Below are 13,191 nucleotides of genomic sequence, written 5' to 3' on the forward strand. Positions count from 1 at the left end.
CAGTGTTCTTCGTAATAGAATATATTTAAATTTGAAACAGTTCATAGCAACGTTTAAGAGAGGAATACCATTGTTTAATGGTTATTGAAAGGTGTATTACAACGTTTTTGAAAGTTGTTAAAAGCCACTGGGCGAGTTTTTAATCTAATTTGCATTGATAGAATATTTACATTGAGTTCATTGTAAATCTGGCACACTAATTATGCATCCTTATGATTAAAAGTTCAAAGATTTCATGGTTGATTGGTGTAGTACAAATACTCTCAAGATGGATAACATTACTGAAATTTCAGTAGTGCTTTGCAGTGTTTCAGCTATAGATATGATTTCATTATATCAGCATTTTCAGATGTTCAAGTACTTTAATCATTTTTTTCCAAACCCTCCCCCCCCCCCAAAAAAAACAAACAACCCCCCCCCCCCAAAAACATAAAACCATTTCCTCATCACAGTGAGGAAGAAAATTATGTTACTGCAGGACCTAGAATAGACTCTCATCTTAACTTAATTTTCTGTTTTATAGCTCCAGCTAACAGATCAAGGGAAGTAACAACAAGGGCATTTCTAGAAATGAACAGTAAAGCAAAAACTAAATATTTTGACCTTTACTGCATCTTCATGATGATTAAAGACAGCCTTAGATAATATCTTCCCTCACATCCTTCTTTTTTCTCCAATCCCCCATAGTCCCTCAACCTACAAAGCTAGTGCCCCCCCCCAAAAAAAATCCTTGCTGTTTTTCACATTAGACATATGAAATCCTCACTATCCTCCCTTTTTGCTCATGGACTTTGACAAAATTTGGATTATGTGAATAGTGACGATGCACAAGTCTGTTATCTGAGTTACTGCTCCATTTCCTCCAGATATTGCTGCGGATGCTGAATCTTATCCTAAGATATGTCAATATTGCACATCTTCTTGGGTACACATGTTCTACATATAAATATGCATAACCATGTGTATATACGTGTATACACTGTTTATACCTATCTTGTAAAGAGTTGAAGAAACAGAAATGAAACATAGTCATAGAAAGATTAGAAATATGGCCAGACTTCATCAAAACTTCAGTATTCAAAATTCATTTCAGGATGGAGGGATGGGGGCTTCAATTCTTCTAATCAAAGTAGTAGTCCCCTCCTCTCTTCCGCCGCGCCACCCTCCCCCCCAGCCCCTACGCACAAAGTTTTCTTATGCTCATGTTTCCATGTACTCCATAGCAAGCTGAACCTAAATTCTGCAGTAACATTCCTGGATTCTGTGGCACTGTAGTGGAAATTCTTTGACATCTGTTTTTAGATTTATAAGTGGAGTTTTTAACGAATGAAATATGAAAATGAATACTACAATAAGGACAGAAGATCTTATTTATATTAAAATCAATTTATTTTGTGCTGTTCCTACACTTGTACTTCTCAGCATTTCAAATATTTTTGTTTTAACAACTTGTAGAAATTGTCAGGACAAAGCTGGAGGATTTGGCAGCTGCATGGAGAGGAGTTGGGGCTTTTGGCACAGTAGTTGGATGTTTTTGCTAAAATGATCAGCTATGGTAATTAACAATACTGATATTTAAACTGTCATATTTAAGTTTCAAACTTACCATCCCACTGAAAAAAAGACTTAATTCACCCTTTTGACAGCTATTGTTTCATGCTGTGGGCAGACTTGAATTGCATTGGTTTATACTCTGTTCACATTTTCATGGTTTTCTTTCTTTCAAATTTCTTTCTTTCTTTCAAAGGCTAGAAACATACTGTTTAAAAAAGAATAAATTAAACCTTAAATTTTGGGGTGCAGTTCTGTCATGCGGTGAGGAGTCAATGGGATAATGATATGCATCTGGTCTTGCTTTTCGTTCATCGGTCTCAAGGAAGGCTTACCATATTCTAAAGGTGATCTTGCACCAGCAGTTTCTATGCGTTGCAGTTGGGAACAACCATTATCATTTCCAAGCATTGTTTTTCTACCAGTCCCCATTCAATGAGTGTTCATGTAGCTGATGGCAGATTTGGTAGTCTGTGTGAGAGGCTATGCAGCTGTACTGTAACCTGGACTAGCTATTGGAGAAAGTAAAATCAGGCAAGTTGACAGGTTTCAATGTGCTCTACACTATCAATCTCCTGGGGAACACTTTGAGTGCATAGTGGACCATCAGAAGAGTTCCCTTATCACATCTCAGAAACACTTGCATCTGGGAGTTCTATTCAAAATTAACATGGTCTCGTAATAGTGCCTGAGGAGAAATTAAAACAAAATTTAGGCCTTTTATTGAACAATTCCTCACACCCCTTTAGGTATCGGCACACCAGTGTCTTCTGCTGCTCATTGTGATGGTGGTTTGTGTAGAACAATCTCTATGCTCCACTTCTGCCTCTTTCAGAACTTTCTGATCAGGCTTTGAAACTACCAGATACAGGATATTGGATCATATGTTGAGAATTCCTCTGAACTTCAGAGGTCCATTAGAAATGATTACTTCATCATCTCTTGAAGAGAAAACTTATTATAGATATTCCAGCAATTTCTAACATTATTGAGAGATTCCAGTCTGAACTCCCATCCCATAGCTCAGTCTCCTTTGTAGTCATTCAAATGGAGAGTGACCAGTGCACAATGGCTTTTCTCAACCATCAAGACAGGAAAAAAGTGAAAGCCAAAACAGAGGCTAGAAAGATTTTCTACATTTGGGTCTGCGCCATATTGCCATATACACCTGCTGTAAGACCAACAGTCTTGCTGATTGGCTCAGCTACTATAAACTGGATGAGGGAAAATGAGAGCTAACCAAGCATGTTTTCTGAGCAGATTGTATTGAGATGGTTCCTTCCATACGTATGCCACTTCATAACTCAGTCTAACAGGAAGATAATTAAATTCTCCTTCTCGTATTGACAACCATAGGCATGAAGAAGACATCCTATTATTCTTTTGATTGCGTCTCCATTAATATTACCAACTCTTCTCTTTACATCCAGTATAGCCAGAAACATCAGCGCTAACTTCAGTAATCCTGATCCAACTTTACTAAGCCAGTGCCCAAGCACATATCAGTATGTCTACCATGGATACTTCCAGTCTCTCAGGACCTCATTCACCAGAGCTCCTTGACTCACCCACATCTTAAGTGTCTAATGCTTACTTCGTGGAACCTGAATGATCATGCTTCTTAAAACATAGTTACTCTTGAGCAGGTTGATTCCCTCCTGAAATTCAGAAAAACCTCCTCCCAAGCAAGATTTTAGGAACATGTGGAGGACCTGGTATTTATGGTACATGAAGAGGAAGACGAGAGAGAGAAACTACAAAAGATATTCAAGACGACTTCTTAGATGATTTTTTTTTCATAAGGTCACTACTTGGAAAGTGAGAGAGTCTGTACTGAGTGCAGTACATCCAGCCCCTTCCCATTCTATCCAGCTGTTTCATTCTCAATTCTAAAAGGAGGATCACTTGAAAGACTATTGAGTATAATGGAAACATAATCGAGTATTGGCCCTTACTAAATCTTGTTTTAAACCACTGGATGAAATGTATTTATGGTTTCTGACTAAAGTTTGCCTTTCCTATAAGCAACACATTGGCTAGATATTTTAGCGCTATTTGGCTGTTGCCATTAAAAGCAACCTTACTTTCATGTCCCACCACAATACGGTGGTTCTGAGACTAGTTTAGTTCTTTAGAGAAATTGAGTCCGCCAGTTAACCAATCAGTTTTCTTTCCCTAAATTTTCTCATGTCTTGGCAAAACAAAAATGCTTTCCATGTTGTCAAAAATTTGGTTTGCAACAAGTAAATGATGGAGGAAATGTCTGCTCTATTGATTTTGATTTATGTTACGTCTGGGACATAGAGGATTTTGATGCTTTGCTGCACGCGTTTCTATCTCTAGTTGACCATTGACCTATTTTCCAACTTTAATTGAACCTCCTTTTGAAGGTTTAGATGCTCTTTTTTTTTTTTTTTGGAGTACAACTTGGTGGGTGGAGAAACACGAAACAGAAATTTCAGGGCAGTTCCTTTGATGTGTGTATCATACATTCATGAAGCACTACAAAATTGACATTCTTCATTTGTTGTTGCCTTGGCATATAGTCTTTTGTTCTTCCTGTGGTTCTCTCATTTGAAGGCCTTCTGTTTTAAGAATAAAATATACAGTAATACATTCAGTTTCTTTGTACCATTTGGCTTAATAGTTCTACTTCTGACATTTTTTAACTTTTTTACTTGAAATTGTTGGAGGATGTTCTTTATTGTTTGCTACTTCCAAACTTGACAGAACAGCAGATTACCATGACTGACAATTGTGAAGTCAGTTTCCATATTGTAGAACTGCCTTTTCTAAATGGGAATTCAGTGCTCCATCAAGTCCCATACTGGATTATTACTTTGGCTACTTCTGAATGTCTGGCTGTACAGTGATGGTAATTTGATCCTTCTCTTCAGATTTTCTGGTCTGAGAGCGTAAGGAGATGGCAAATCTTTCATTTAATACTTTTTTGGGGTGAAGGAGAGGAACAAGTGTCCAACCCGATGTTTTGAGATCTAAATGGTTTGTTTCTTTTTTAGTTTTTTTTTCCTTCCTCAGTTTTGGCAATATTGACTGGGGGATATTGTTAGCACTGTTCATTGAGTGTGTCTACAGTGTATCGACAGGCAGATCCTCTTTGATCTAAATGAATATACTTTTAAACAGTGGAGGATAAATTAATAAAATATATGGAATTTGGATTGTTGGTGTAAATTATATAAGTAGTGACTTAATTTGAAGAACTGTGGAAAACTGATTTTTTTTCTCTATCAATTAAAGAATAATCTTAATTCAGATCCTTGCATCTTGGTATTGCAGGAAACCATTCTAAGAAATGGAACACTAGTGTGGGAAGATCCACTTTCATTTGCATAACTTCAAGTTAATGAAAGCTTTATTCACTTGAATATGGATGGTTCCCTGATTTACACATCTTTCATCTAACTCTAAGGCTTGCACATGGTACAGTCGTAGCTGCTTTCCCTATTAGATCCCCCACCTTCCATGTTGATGGCCTATTGCATCAAATCACAGTATACAACATGGTAGAAATGTTAAAATGTGCAGCTGCTTGTGCAGCATTTATAGCATATGTTGAAGTTAAACTTGGAGCCACTCAGGTATGTTTTTCCTCCTGCTGTTACCATGAGTTAAGAGATGGAGGCAGCAGACAAGAACAGTATAAAGCAGCAATAATGGTGTTTTGTTCCTAATAATCAGCCAACTCCTCCCTCTCCCCCAACAAAAAAATCAAACTGAGATAAGAAAAAGTCAAATGTGCTATGGAGAGCTGCAGCCTTAGGAAAACTGGCTTGGAACTACAGTTTGGAATTACCTTGTCTCATGTGTCAAAAGGTAAACCATATCCACTTAGTCAAGGGTATGTCTTCACTCTTGGTGGGCAGTGATCGATCCAGCGGGGATCGATTTATCGCGTCTAGTCTAGACACAATAAATCAACCCCCGAGCGCTCTCCCGTCGACTCCTGTACTTCAGCGCTGCGAGAGGCACAGGCAGAGTTGACGGGGGAGCGGCAGCAGTCGACTCACCGTGGTGAAGACACCACGGTAATTCGATCAAAGTACATTGAGTTCAGCTACATTATTCACGTAGCTGAAGTTGCATAACTTAGATCCATTCTCCTGCCCCTTCTCCCCCCCACAGTGTAGACCAGGGCTAAGTAATTTTTTGTATATAATGGACTATGGAGGAGAGAATTATTTTACTGAAAATATAAATCAGTGAAAATATGTACATTTTATAGTTGAATTCAGAGTTTTGAATGTAATTCCGTCCCCCAGGATACTGTGGAAGTCTTGGTTTTTGAAATATTCCATTAATTAATAATAGCTGTAATTTTTTACTTTTGTAGAAATTGATTTTTTTAAAAAGTTGTAAGTAAAAATAAATAGTTACATCTGTATGATGCAAATAACCACTAATATGAGACATTAATACACTACTGTTATAATTTTAAAAATTCTTAAAATACTTTGGATTACTGAGATTTAAAACATTAAATTTATTGCCAGTATTACATCTTTCTGTATGTTCTATTTTACATCTTACTCAGATTTTTTTCCCCTTGTCTTTCCTTTTTGTTCAAATTACCCATGCCTGTATAACCCACTTATCTTTAGTGTTATATTCTCTTCAGTGATTTTCACTTTCTTCCTTTTGCTTGCTTATTTTCTGTTGTTAATCTCTCTATCTTTAGTTCTTCTCTTGCCTTGCTTAGTATCATTTTGTGTCTGTACTGTAGCCTTTTCTTTCTTTGTATATTTCCAAAGTTTATTTCTGTTACTTGTTGCTATCTTTGCCCTTTTCTCAGGTCTGTCTTTCCTTCCTTCCTTCCTTCCTTCCTTCCTGTATGCATTTCTACTCTTCCACTTTTTCTCATCACTTTCCCAGCAGGAGTCTGTTGAATGCTCCTCATCAAGTCTCAGACAGTTAAAATAGTTGCATTGCAGCTCAAGTGGCTTTTGAAATTAACAAGGTTCTATGGTGCTGATTCCCCTATAAGATGGAAATTGCAGCACAGAGTCTGTGTTAAGAGGTTTTAGTTCTTATGCTACAATTGGGGATCTCTACTATCTCTCAGCAGCAGCTGAAAATTTCCCCTTGCCTGTATTCAGAGTAGCAGCCGTGTTAGTCTGTATCCGCAAAAAGAAAAGGAGTACTTATGGCACCTTAGAGATTAACAAATTTATTTGAGCATAAGCTTTTGTGACCTACAGCTCACTTCATCAGATGCATGTAGTAATAAGAAGGGCATTAAGTCTGTGAAAATGATGCATCCTGAGCACAAGTATCAGGAAACCTGGGATCTTAATGCAAGCTCTGAGAAGCACTCCAAAAGTATGTTTCAGAAGTTATTTGACTAAGCAGTTCTCATTCATCGTCTCATCTGGGGAAGGAAATGTAATTCCACGTGGGGGGGAGAGAGAATACTTTACATATAAGATTAATATGAAAGTGATTAGGTACGTTATTATAAACCAAGTGCAGAAGTATTTGAATAACATTCATTAAAATGAGCAGGATGTGACTACCATTATCAGTCTTGTGGCATACATAAGCGTATAAAAAAGCTTGACTGAACAGAGTCAAAATATTGTTGGTTCTGTGAATTTATAGTTGAAAGCTGACACTGATTTGCACAAAGACCTGTCTTCCAGCAATCTTAGGCATACAATGCAATGTCAAAAGATTGTCAAAATACAAACTGAATAAAACCCAATAGAAGTAAATTACTGTTGGTTCTAGTAACTATTAATGCTAGATTCCTGCTTGATTATCCATTGTCTAGAATTAAGTTCCAATAGCAAATTCAAGTGTAAATCTTCTCAAGAGTCACATTTATTCTTTGCACTGTACCAGGGTTAATCTGTGTAATCAGGCTGTATAAAAACTGTCAGATATTTAGCTAAAACATTCATTTTTCTCCCTTCATGGTCGAAAAGTCGAGGGTGGGGAACCTCCTGCTGTTAAAGCTTGTTTATTGACCATTGTTTGGTTAGCTGTATCAGTATCTTGCAGTTTATCCCTTTTACATTTGGAGTATCTTAAGAGAATACTCAACACTGAACAACTTTCGCAGACTTCATTAACAATGTTTTTCTTGAGAATATTGCAAAAACATAGAGTTGAAAAAAGACAGTTGATACTTTTTGATGGGACAGTCTAAAAATTTTAATGGTTGTTTAAGTCCCTGTAACAACTGCTTTCTCTGATTTTCAAGACAAATATATTGTGTTACGTCACAGTTTCAAATAACCATTTTTAACCATTTAGCAGAATTTTTTTAAGATCCTATTTGTCATATAAATTAGTTTGCCTTGAAATACTTCTCGATAGCTTTCTACTGTTCAGGCAGTTGTATCAGTTGTCTGGAGTCTGTGCTGTATTTGTCAAACCCTACTACTTGTTCTGCAAAATCACTTGGATTGATCTCACAGATTTCGCATCCCACAGGGACCAGGATTCATTAATCACACATAGGATCTTGGGATAGGAGAGGCTACCATTGCAGAACCATACTTAGAGAAAGTGAGGAGAGTGGCTGGTACAGTGGCTTGACTGCCTCTTAGGAAACCTATATTCAGAAGCAACCTCTGGGATCCTTCTCAGGTTAGTGGAGGCTAGGAATGTGACAGACTATGTTCTCAGTCTCTGGCTGGAAGACTAGTGCATGCTGTGCTCAGTGCTCTTCCTAGTGGCATTAGCGACTCTCAGATGGGGATACATGTGATTGGGAATTTAAAATTTAAAAACTGTCCCCTAGAACAACAATGTGGCTTAAACTTTCTGCATTTTTGGATCAGCTCTTTCTACTGTTCTCCTTTTTTTCACTTAGGTGGGAATGGACAGCAAGGGACAGCTGATTCTGTAAGGGTTGGGTACCTTCCCATTTTTTGTTTTTAAATAAAATAAAATAAATGAGTCCTCTGAAAGTGGCATGACTCTTTGACAAGGACCTCCTCAGAAATTATAAGCTTTGGGTTATAGCTTTTTCTACACTGAAACTGCCTCATATGAGAATTTTCTATCTCGCGTTCTCATTTTTCAGTTTTGTTCGTTCTCACATGCCCTCCCCCCCCCCCCTTTTTTTTTTTAAATCTGGCCTTCTGCCTTTTCTGGCCCCCACCCTTCCCAACCTCTTATAACTAGATACTTTTAAGTTTTAGGCTCTTTTTTGTTTTTATTTTTTTCAGTTATTGGTCTTGATGATATTATGGATGAAGAAGGAGTTAAAGAAAGTGGTAACGATACCATTGATGAAGATGACGTAATTTTACCCAACAGGAATTTAAGGGACCAATTGGATGACACTTCAGTCAAGTCACCAAGAAAATCACCACGTTTAATGGCACAAGGTGATCATTCAAATAATGCAAAGATTTGCATATCTGGGGACATTTGGAGGTTTTACAACTTTTTTTCTCTATTTTAAACTTTAGGTCAATGTTGTTAATCACTTGGTTATATGAAGTATAATATAAATATTTTGAAATTATTTTTCATGAGAGCTGTTTAACATCATTAATGTTGTAAACATGTAATGATTTTGGAAAAATGGACCTATTGCTAAAGGTTCCAAGTAACTCCGTTTTGGGGCATAATTTTAGTAAAGGAGGTGGTGGTGCCATTAATCTGACTCACATAAAGAGGTCAGAAAGATGTGACCTATGGCCCAGGTAAAGAGGTAAGATACTAATTAGTGGAGCCATTTTATATACTCAAACAGCAATGAAGTAAACCACTGACTTCAAAATTGGAATTTTTTAGGCATTCTGACCAATATCGTACTCTGTGTGTGTGTATAGTGCAGTATTCTGTTAAAACTTAGAATTTTTGGAAGTACATTATTTCATGTAAGTATTATCTGTGGGAGGGTGATGGAGATAAGAAAATACATCAGAGTTGAAGCACTATAGATTGAGCTGCATTTTAAAACTACTTATGAGATTTGGAAATGCCTGATTTATAATATACACAAAGTAATTTTCACAATTTTCTTTAAATATAAAAATTTGATTTGAAATTCAGTAAGTTCTTATTTTCAATGTTTTGGCTGTTTGCTTTTGTAGATTTTAAGTAAGGTTGATATCTTAATAATAGTTTGATCTTGTATAAAAGTCATTCATCCAAAGATCTCAACATGCTTTACAGATGATTAACTTCTACAGTATAAGAGTTCATATCACATATGAACTTTAATGGATGTCAGATGATTATTTTAAGAATCCCAAAGTTATATGTAAGCTTAACTACTGTGTTTTTGTTTTAGTGATGAGGTTCCAAGTCTTTATTTGTATGATACTTACTTCATACAGAAGTTAAAAGGACAATTAAATACTCTTCCTATTTCAGTGATAGTATGACCTTTCTGATTTAAGAAATTTTGGTTTCTCGCTTGCTATCCAGAATTTACGTGGCCATTTACATTTGTCCAAACAGTGTCAATGTCAAATTGAAATATCAATCTTTTGTATTCGTTTTAAATTTTAATAATGTTTCTTGAACTCAATAAAAAATTAATGATCTAACATTTTGTAAGTTAAATCTTGTTGATTCGTAAATTTATTTTCACTGTAGTCTAATCTTATGTTTGCCAGGAAAAGAATGAAATATACCTAAGAGATTCTCTTTTCTCTTTAATAGAACCAGTACGAAGTTTGCGGCAAAGTACTATAGCCAAGCGTTCAAACATTGCACCTCTTGCTAATACCAAGAAAGCAGCTGTAAAATCTGGATGTGCCCAAAAGGGAGGACCAAAACCGCAAGACAAGGGTCAAACTAAACAGGAAGAAGTTAGTACACCAGTGAAACTAGAACATCTTAAAGAAGTTAGGCGTAGTAGTAGACTGTCTGGTCAGACAGAGGAAACAGAAGAAGCATCATCACCTTCTCCAAGTAGTTCAAAACAGTCTGCTTGTCATGAAAAGAATGATGAAGTAAAATCTGAAACTTTCAAGCAAGGAAAATTGGATGAAACATTCAGTGAATTAAGAGGAGGTTCTCTTTTAACAAACACTTGTTCTTCTACTGAAGAAGCAGAAAGCAAAACAGAGACTGTTATGAAAAGTGGGCTGGGTTTTATAACCTCTGCAAATAATGAAGCTAATAAAGTAAATATTGATATATTTAAAAATAAAGTGGATGAAACTATGGTTGGTGAAATAGGTTCTGATGCATCTTCGGAAGAAAAGATTGAGTACAAAATCAAGGAAACAGAGGAGAAACCTAAAGAAAATGACCAAAGCAAGATAAGTGGAATGACTACCATTTCATCTGTTACAACAGTTTGTATGAATTCTAGTGACATCCATGAGACCCCTTCAGTTCTATCCAGATCTGTAGAAGAGAAGACAAAATGTAGGTTAGATCCACCGAGTACTGTGGAATCTGCTGGTAAAAATGTTATGTCATTAAAAGACTGTAAAACAGAGCCTTTAGATGACTCTAAAGAGGCGGATAAAAATGTTAATCCTAGCAAACACTTGGACAGTACAGAATTTCATAAAACAGCCTTGAAAAGTACTATTTCTGCTGAAGCAGGAAGTAATATTTTAGAAAGCAGTATTATTCATGATTGTCCAAGCCAAAATGTACAGCAGCAGGACAGCTATACTAAAATGGAAGGCTGTGAGGCAACAAAGCTTCAGGATGATAGTAGCATTTCAACAAAAAGTCCCAAAACTGTGAAGTCCAAACACATTAAATCTATGATACAGATTAAACAAAATTTGACTGCAGGTGCAGGACGAAAATTACTCACAACTAAACAGCAAATAAGCCATTCAAAAAAAAGAGTTGGTGTTTGTGTTTCAAGTTTTCACAGTGCATCTTCAATAAGTCTGAAAAGGAGTGCAGATGAGCAAGAGAGGTGGCAACATTTTCACAAAACAGTTAAAGTTAGAAAAAAACAAACTGATAAAGATGTGAAAGCACAGAGCTTTGATATGGGGGTCACAGTGAAGAAGCAGACCCATACGTTGGTGAAAAAAGTATCACGTGTCCAAACACCTATGCAGATGCAAAAGACATCAGTTCAGAATGTGAGTGACAAGTCTCTTAATCACCAGGGTTGTTCAAAAGAAATCCACCATCCTGTCTCAGCGTCTGTGCATTCACCATCTGGTCATTTGCTGCATCAAAATCAGAAACAAACACAGAAACATCAACTTGCAATTGCACTTAAAACAAATAGTTATGTAAAAGAAGAGAGAGAGACAAAAGATCCCACAGGTTTAGAACATTTGAAGGAGGATGAAAAAGAAAAACTTAAATTGAAAAAGATTGAGAAGAATCTTCAACCTCGCCAGAGAAGAAGCAGTAAAAGCCTTTCATTTGATGAACCTCCATTGTTCATTCCAGATAACATTTCTACTGTAAAACGTGAAGGCTCAGAACATACCTCTCCAAGTGAAAGCAAATATGTATGGGTTCCCACCAAGCAGTGCGGTTTTTGCAGAAAGCCGCATGGCAACAGGTGTGTGTGGTTTGCGATGCACAGTGTTTTTGTTGGTTTCAAAAGATGAAAGTGCTCTTTTACATTCAGGTTTCTGCTACTGTTCATGTAGTTCATCTTTGTCACATCAAAAAAAAAAATAGGCACAACCTTTCTAATGAAAATCTGTATCAGTCATACTATGAATTTCCTACCTGTGTACCGCCGCACCCTTTCACTCCAACTTTTAAAAAAAGCTAAATAGCACAGTAAAGGCTGTCTTGGTCAAAAGGAAATATTACTAGAAGAAATCCTTTTTTATTTTATGAATGCTCTACTTTAGCAGGATATGTAATTCTGCTAAACTATGTTAGATAGGATAGAGACATCTTGAAACTCACCATCTTGGAAAACATCAAACTAAGGCTTAAGTGTTTCAGATTGATTTGTAATAGTTATTTTGCCTGAAAACTGGTAAAAGTGAATGTTACAGTACAAGTTTAAAGGGTTGTCAAATAACTTAAAAGTCAAATAATAGTTTGAAAGTGTTTTATTGTTATAATTAACTCTGTTTACTATGCCTAAAAGATTAGGGAGAATATTTTTTCTCCTTTTAGTTTACTTGTGTATTAGTCAATATAATTTTCTGTGAGTCTTTCATACAATAGTGAGAGAGGAAAATATTTAAAAAAACGAAAAAGCCACAATTTTTTTTATGGGACTTGCATGCATGCATGAAATTGTATTTAGCTCACTTAAAAAAAATGGATGACATCTGATGCTAAGTGTCGTCCTTTCACTGAATAAAATGTTAATTTTCAGCATGTTGTGGATGGAGTGAAACAAGGCATTATGTTCTAATGAGGCAGAAGTATTAGCTCAATAATATGAGTCCTTTTGTCTCACTTTTTACTTTTTTTGCCACAATTATATTTGTGAAGAATTGTTTCTGACTTTAAAAGTAGTTTTGCCTATCTACCTTTTGAACTAGATGGAGCATGAAATGCTTTCACTACCAATCAGATGAGTGTCTAATTAGTCCTTATCTGTTCACTTTATAGAAATTCCTATTATTCTACGAATACTGTAGAACTCCATTTTTCTGACTGAAACAAAGAACATGTAATTTTGTTGATTAAAATTTATATCATATTTAGGCATTCGAAGGTCCATACTATATATAGATTCAGCATTTGCATCCAAGA

General features: G+C 36.1%; 1 protein-coding gene across 5 annotated transcripts in view; it reads left to right on the forward strand.

The window, feature by feature from the left end:
• Window positions 1-13,191, forward strand: part of PHF3 (PHD finger protein 3) — an 80,457-nt gene that overhangs the window by 19,020 nt on the left and 48,246 nt on the right. For 3 of the 5 annotated variants that reach the window (XM_073336349.1, XM_073336350.1, XM_073336352.1), the window contains 2 exons: window positions 8,748-8,909; window positions 10,198-12,028. In XM_073336349.1, coding sequence (XP_073192450.1) covers window positions 8,748-8,909; window positions 10,198-12,028 — 1,993 coding nt within the window. Of the gene's footprint in view, window positions 1-1,466; window positions 1,556-8,007; window positions 8,164-8,747; window positions 8,910-10,197; window positions 12,029-13,191 lie in introns of those variants that run through there. The other 2 variants (XM_073336353.1, XM_073336351.1) reach the window with 2 other exon arrangements.

Source organism: Lepidochelys kempii, chromosome 3 (genome assembly GCF_965140265.1).
Source record: "Lepidochelys kempii isolate rLepKem1 chromosome 3, rLepKem1.hap2, whole genome shotgun sequence".
Taxonomy (NCBI): domain Eukaryota; kingdom Metazoa; phylum Chordata; order Testudines; family Cheloniidae; genus Lepidochelys; species Lepidochelys kempii.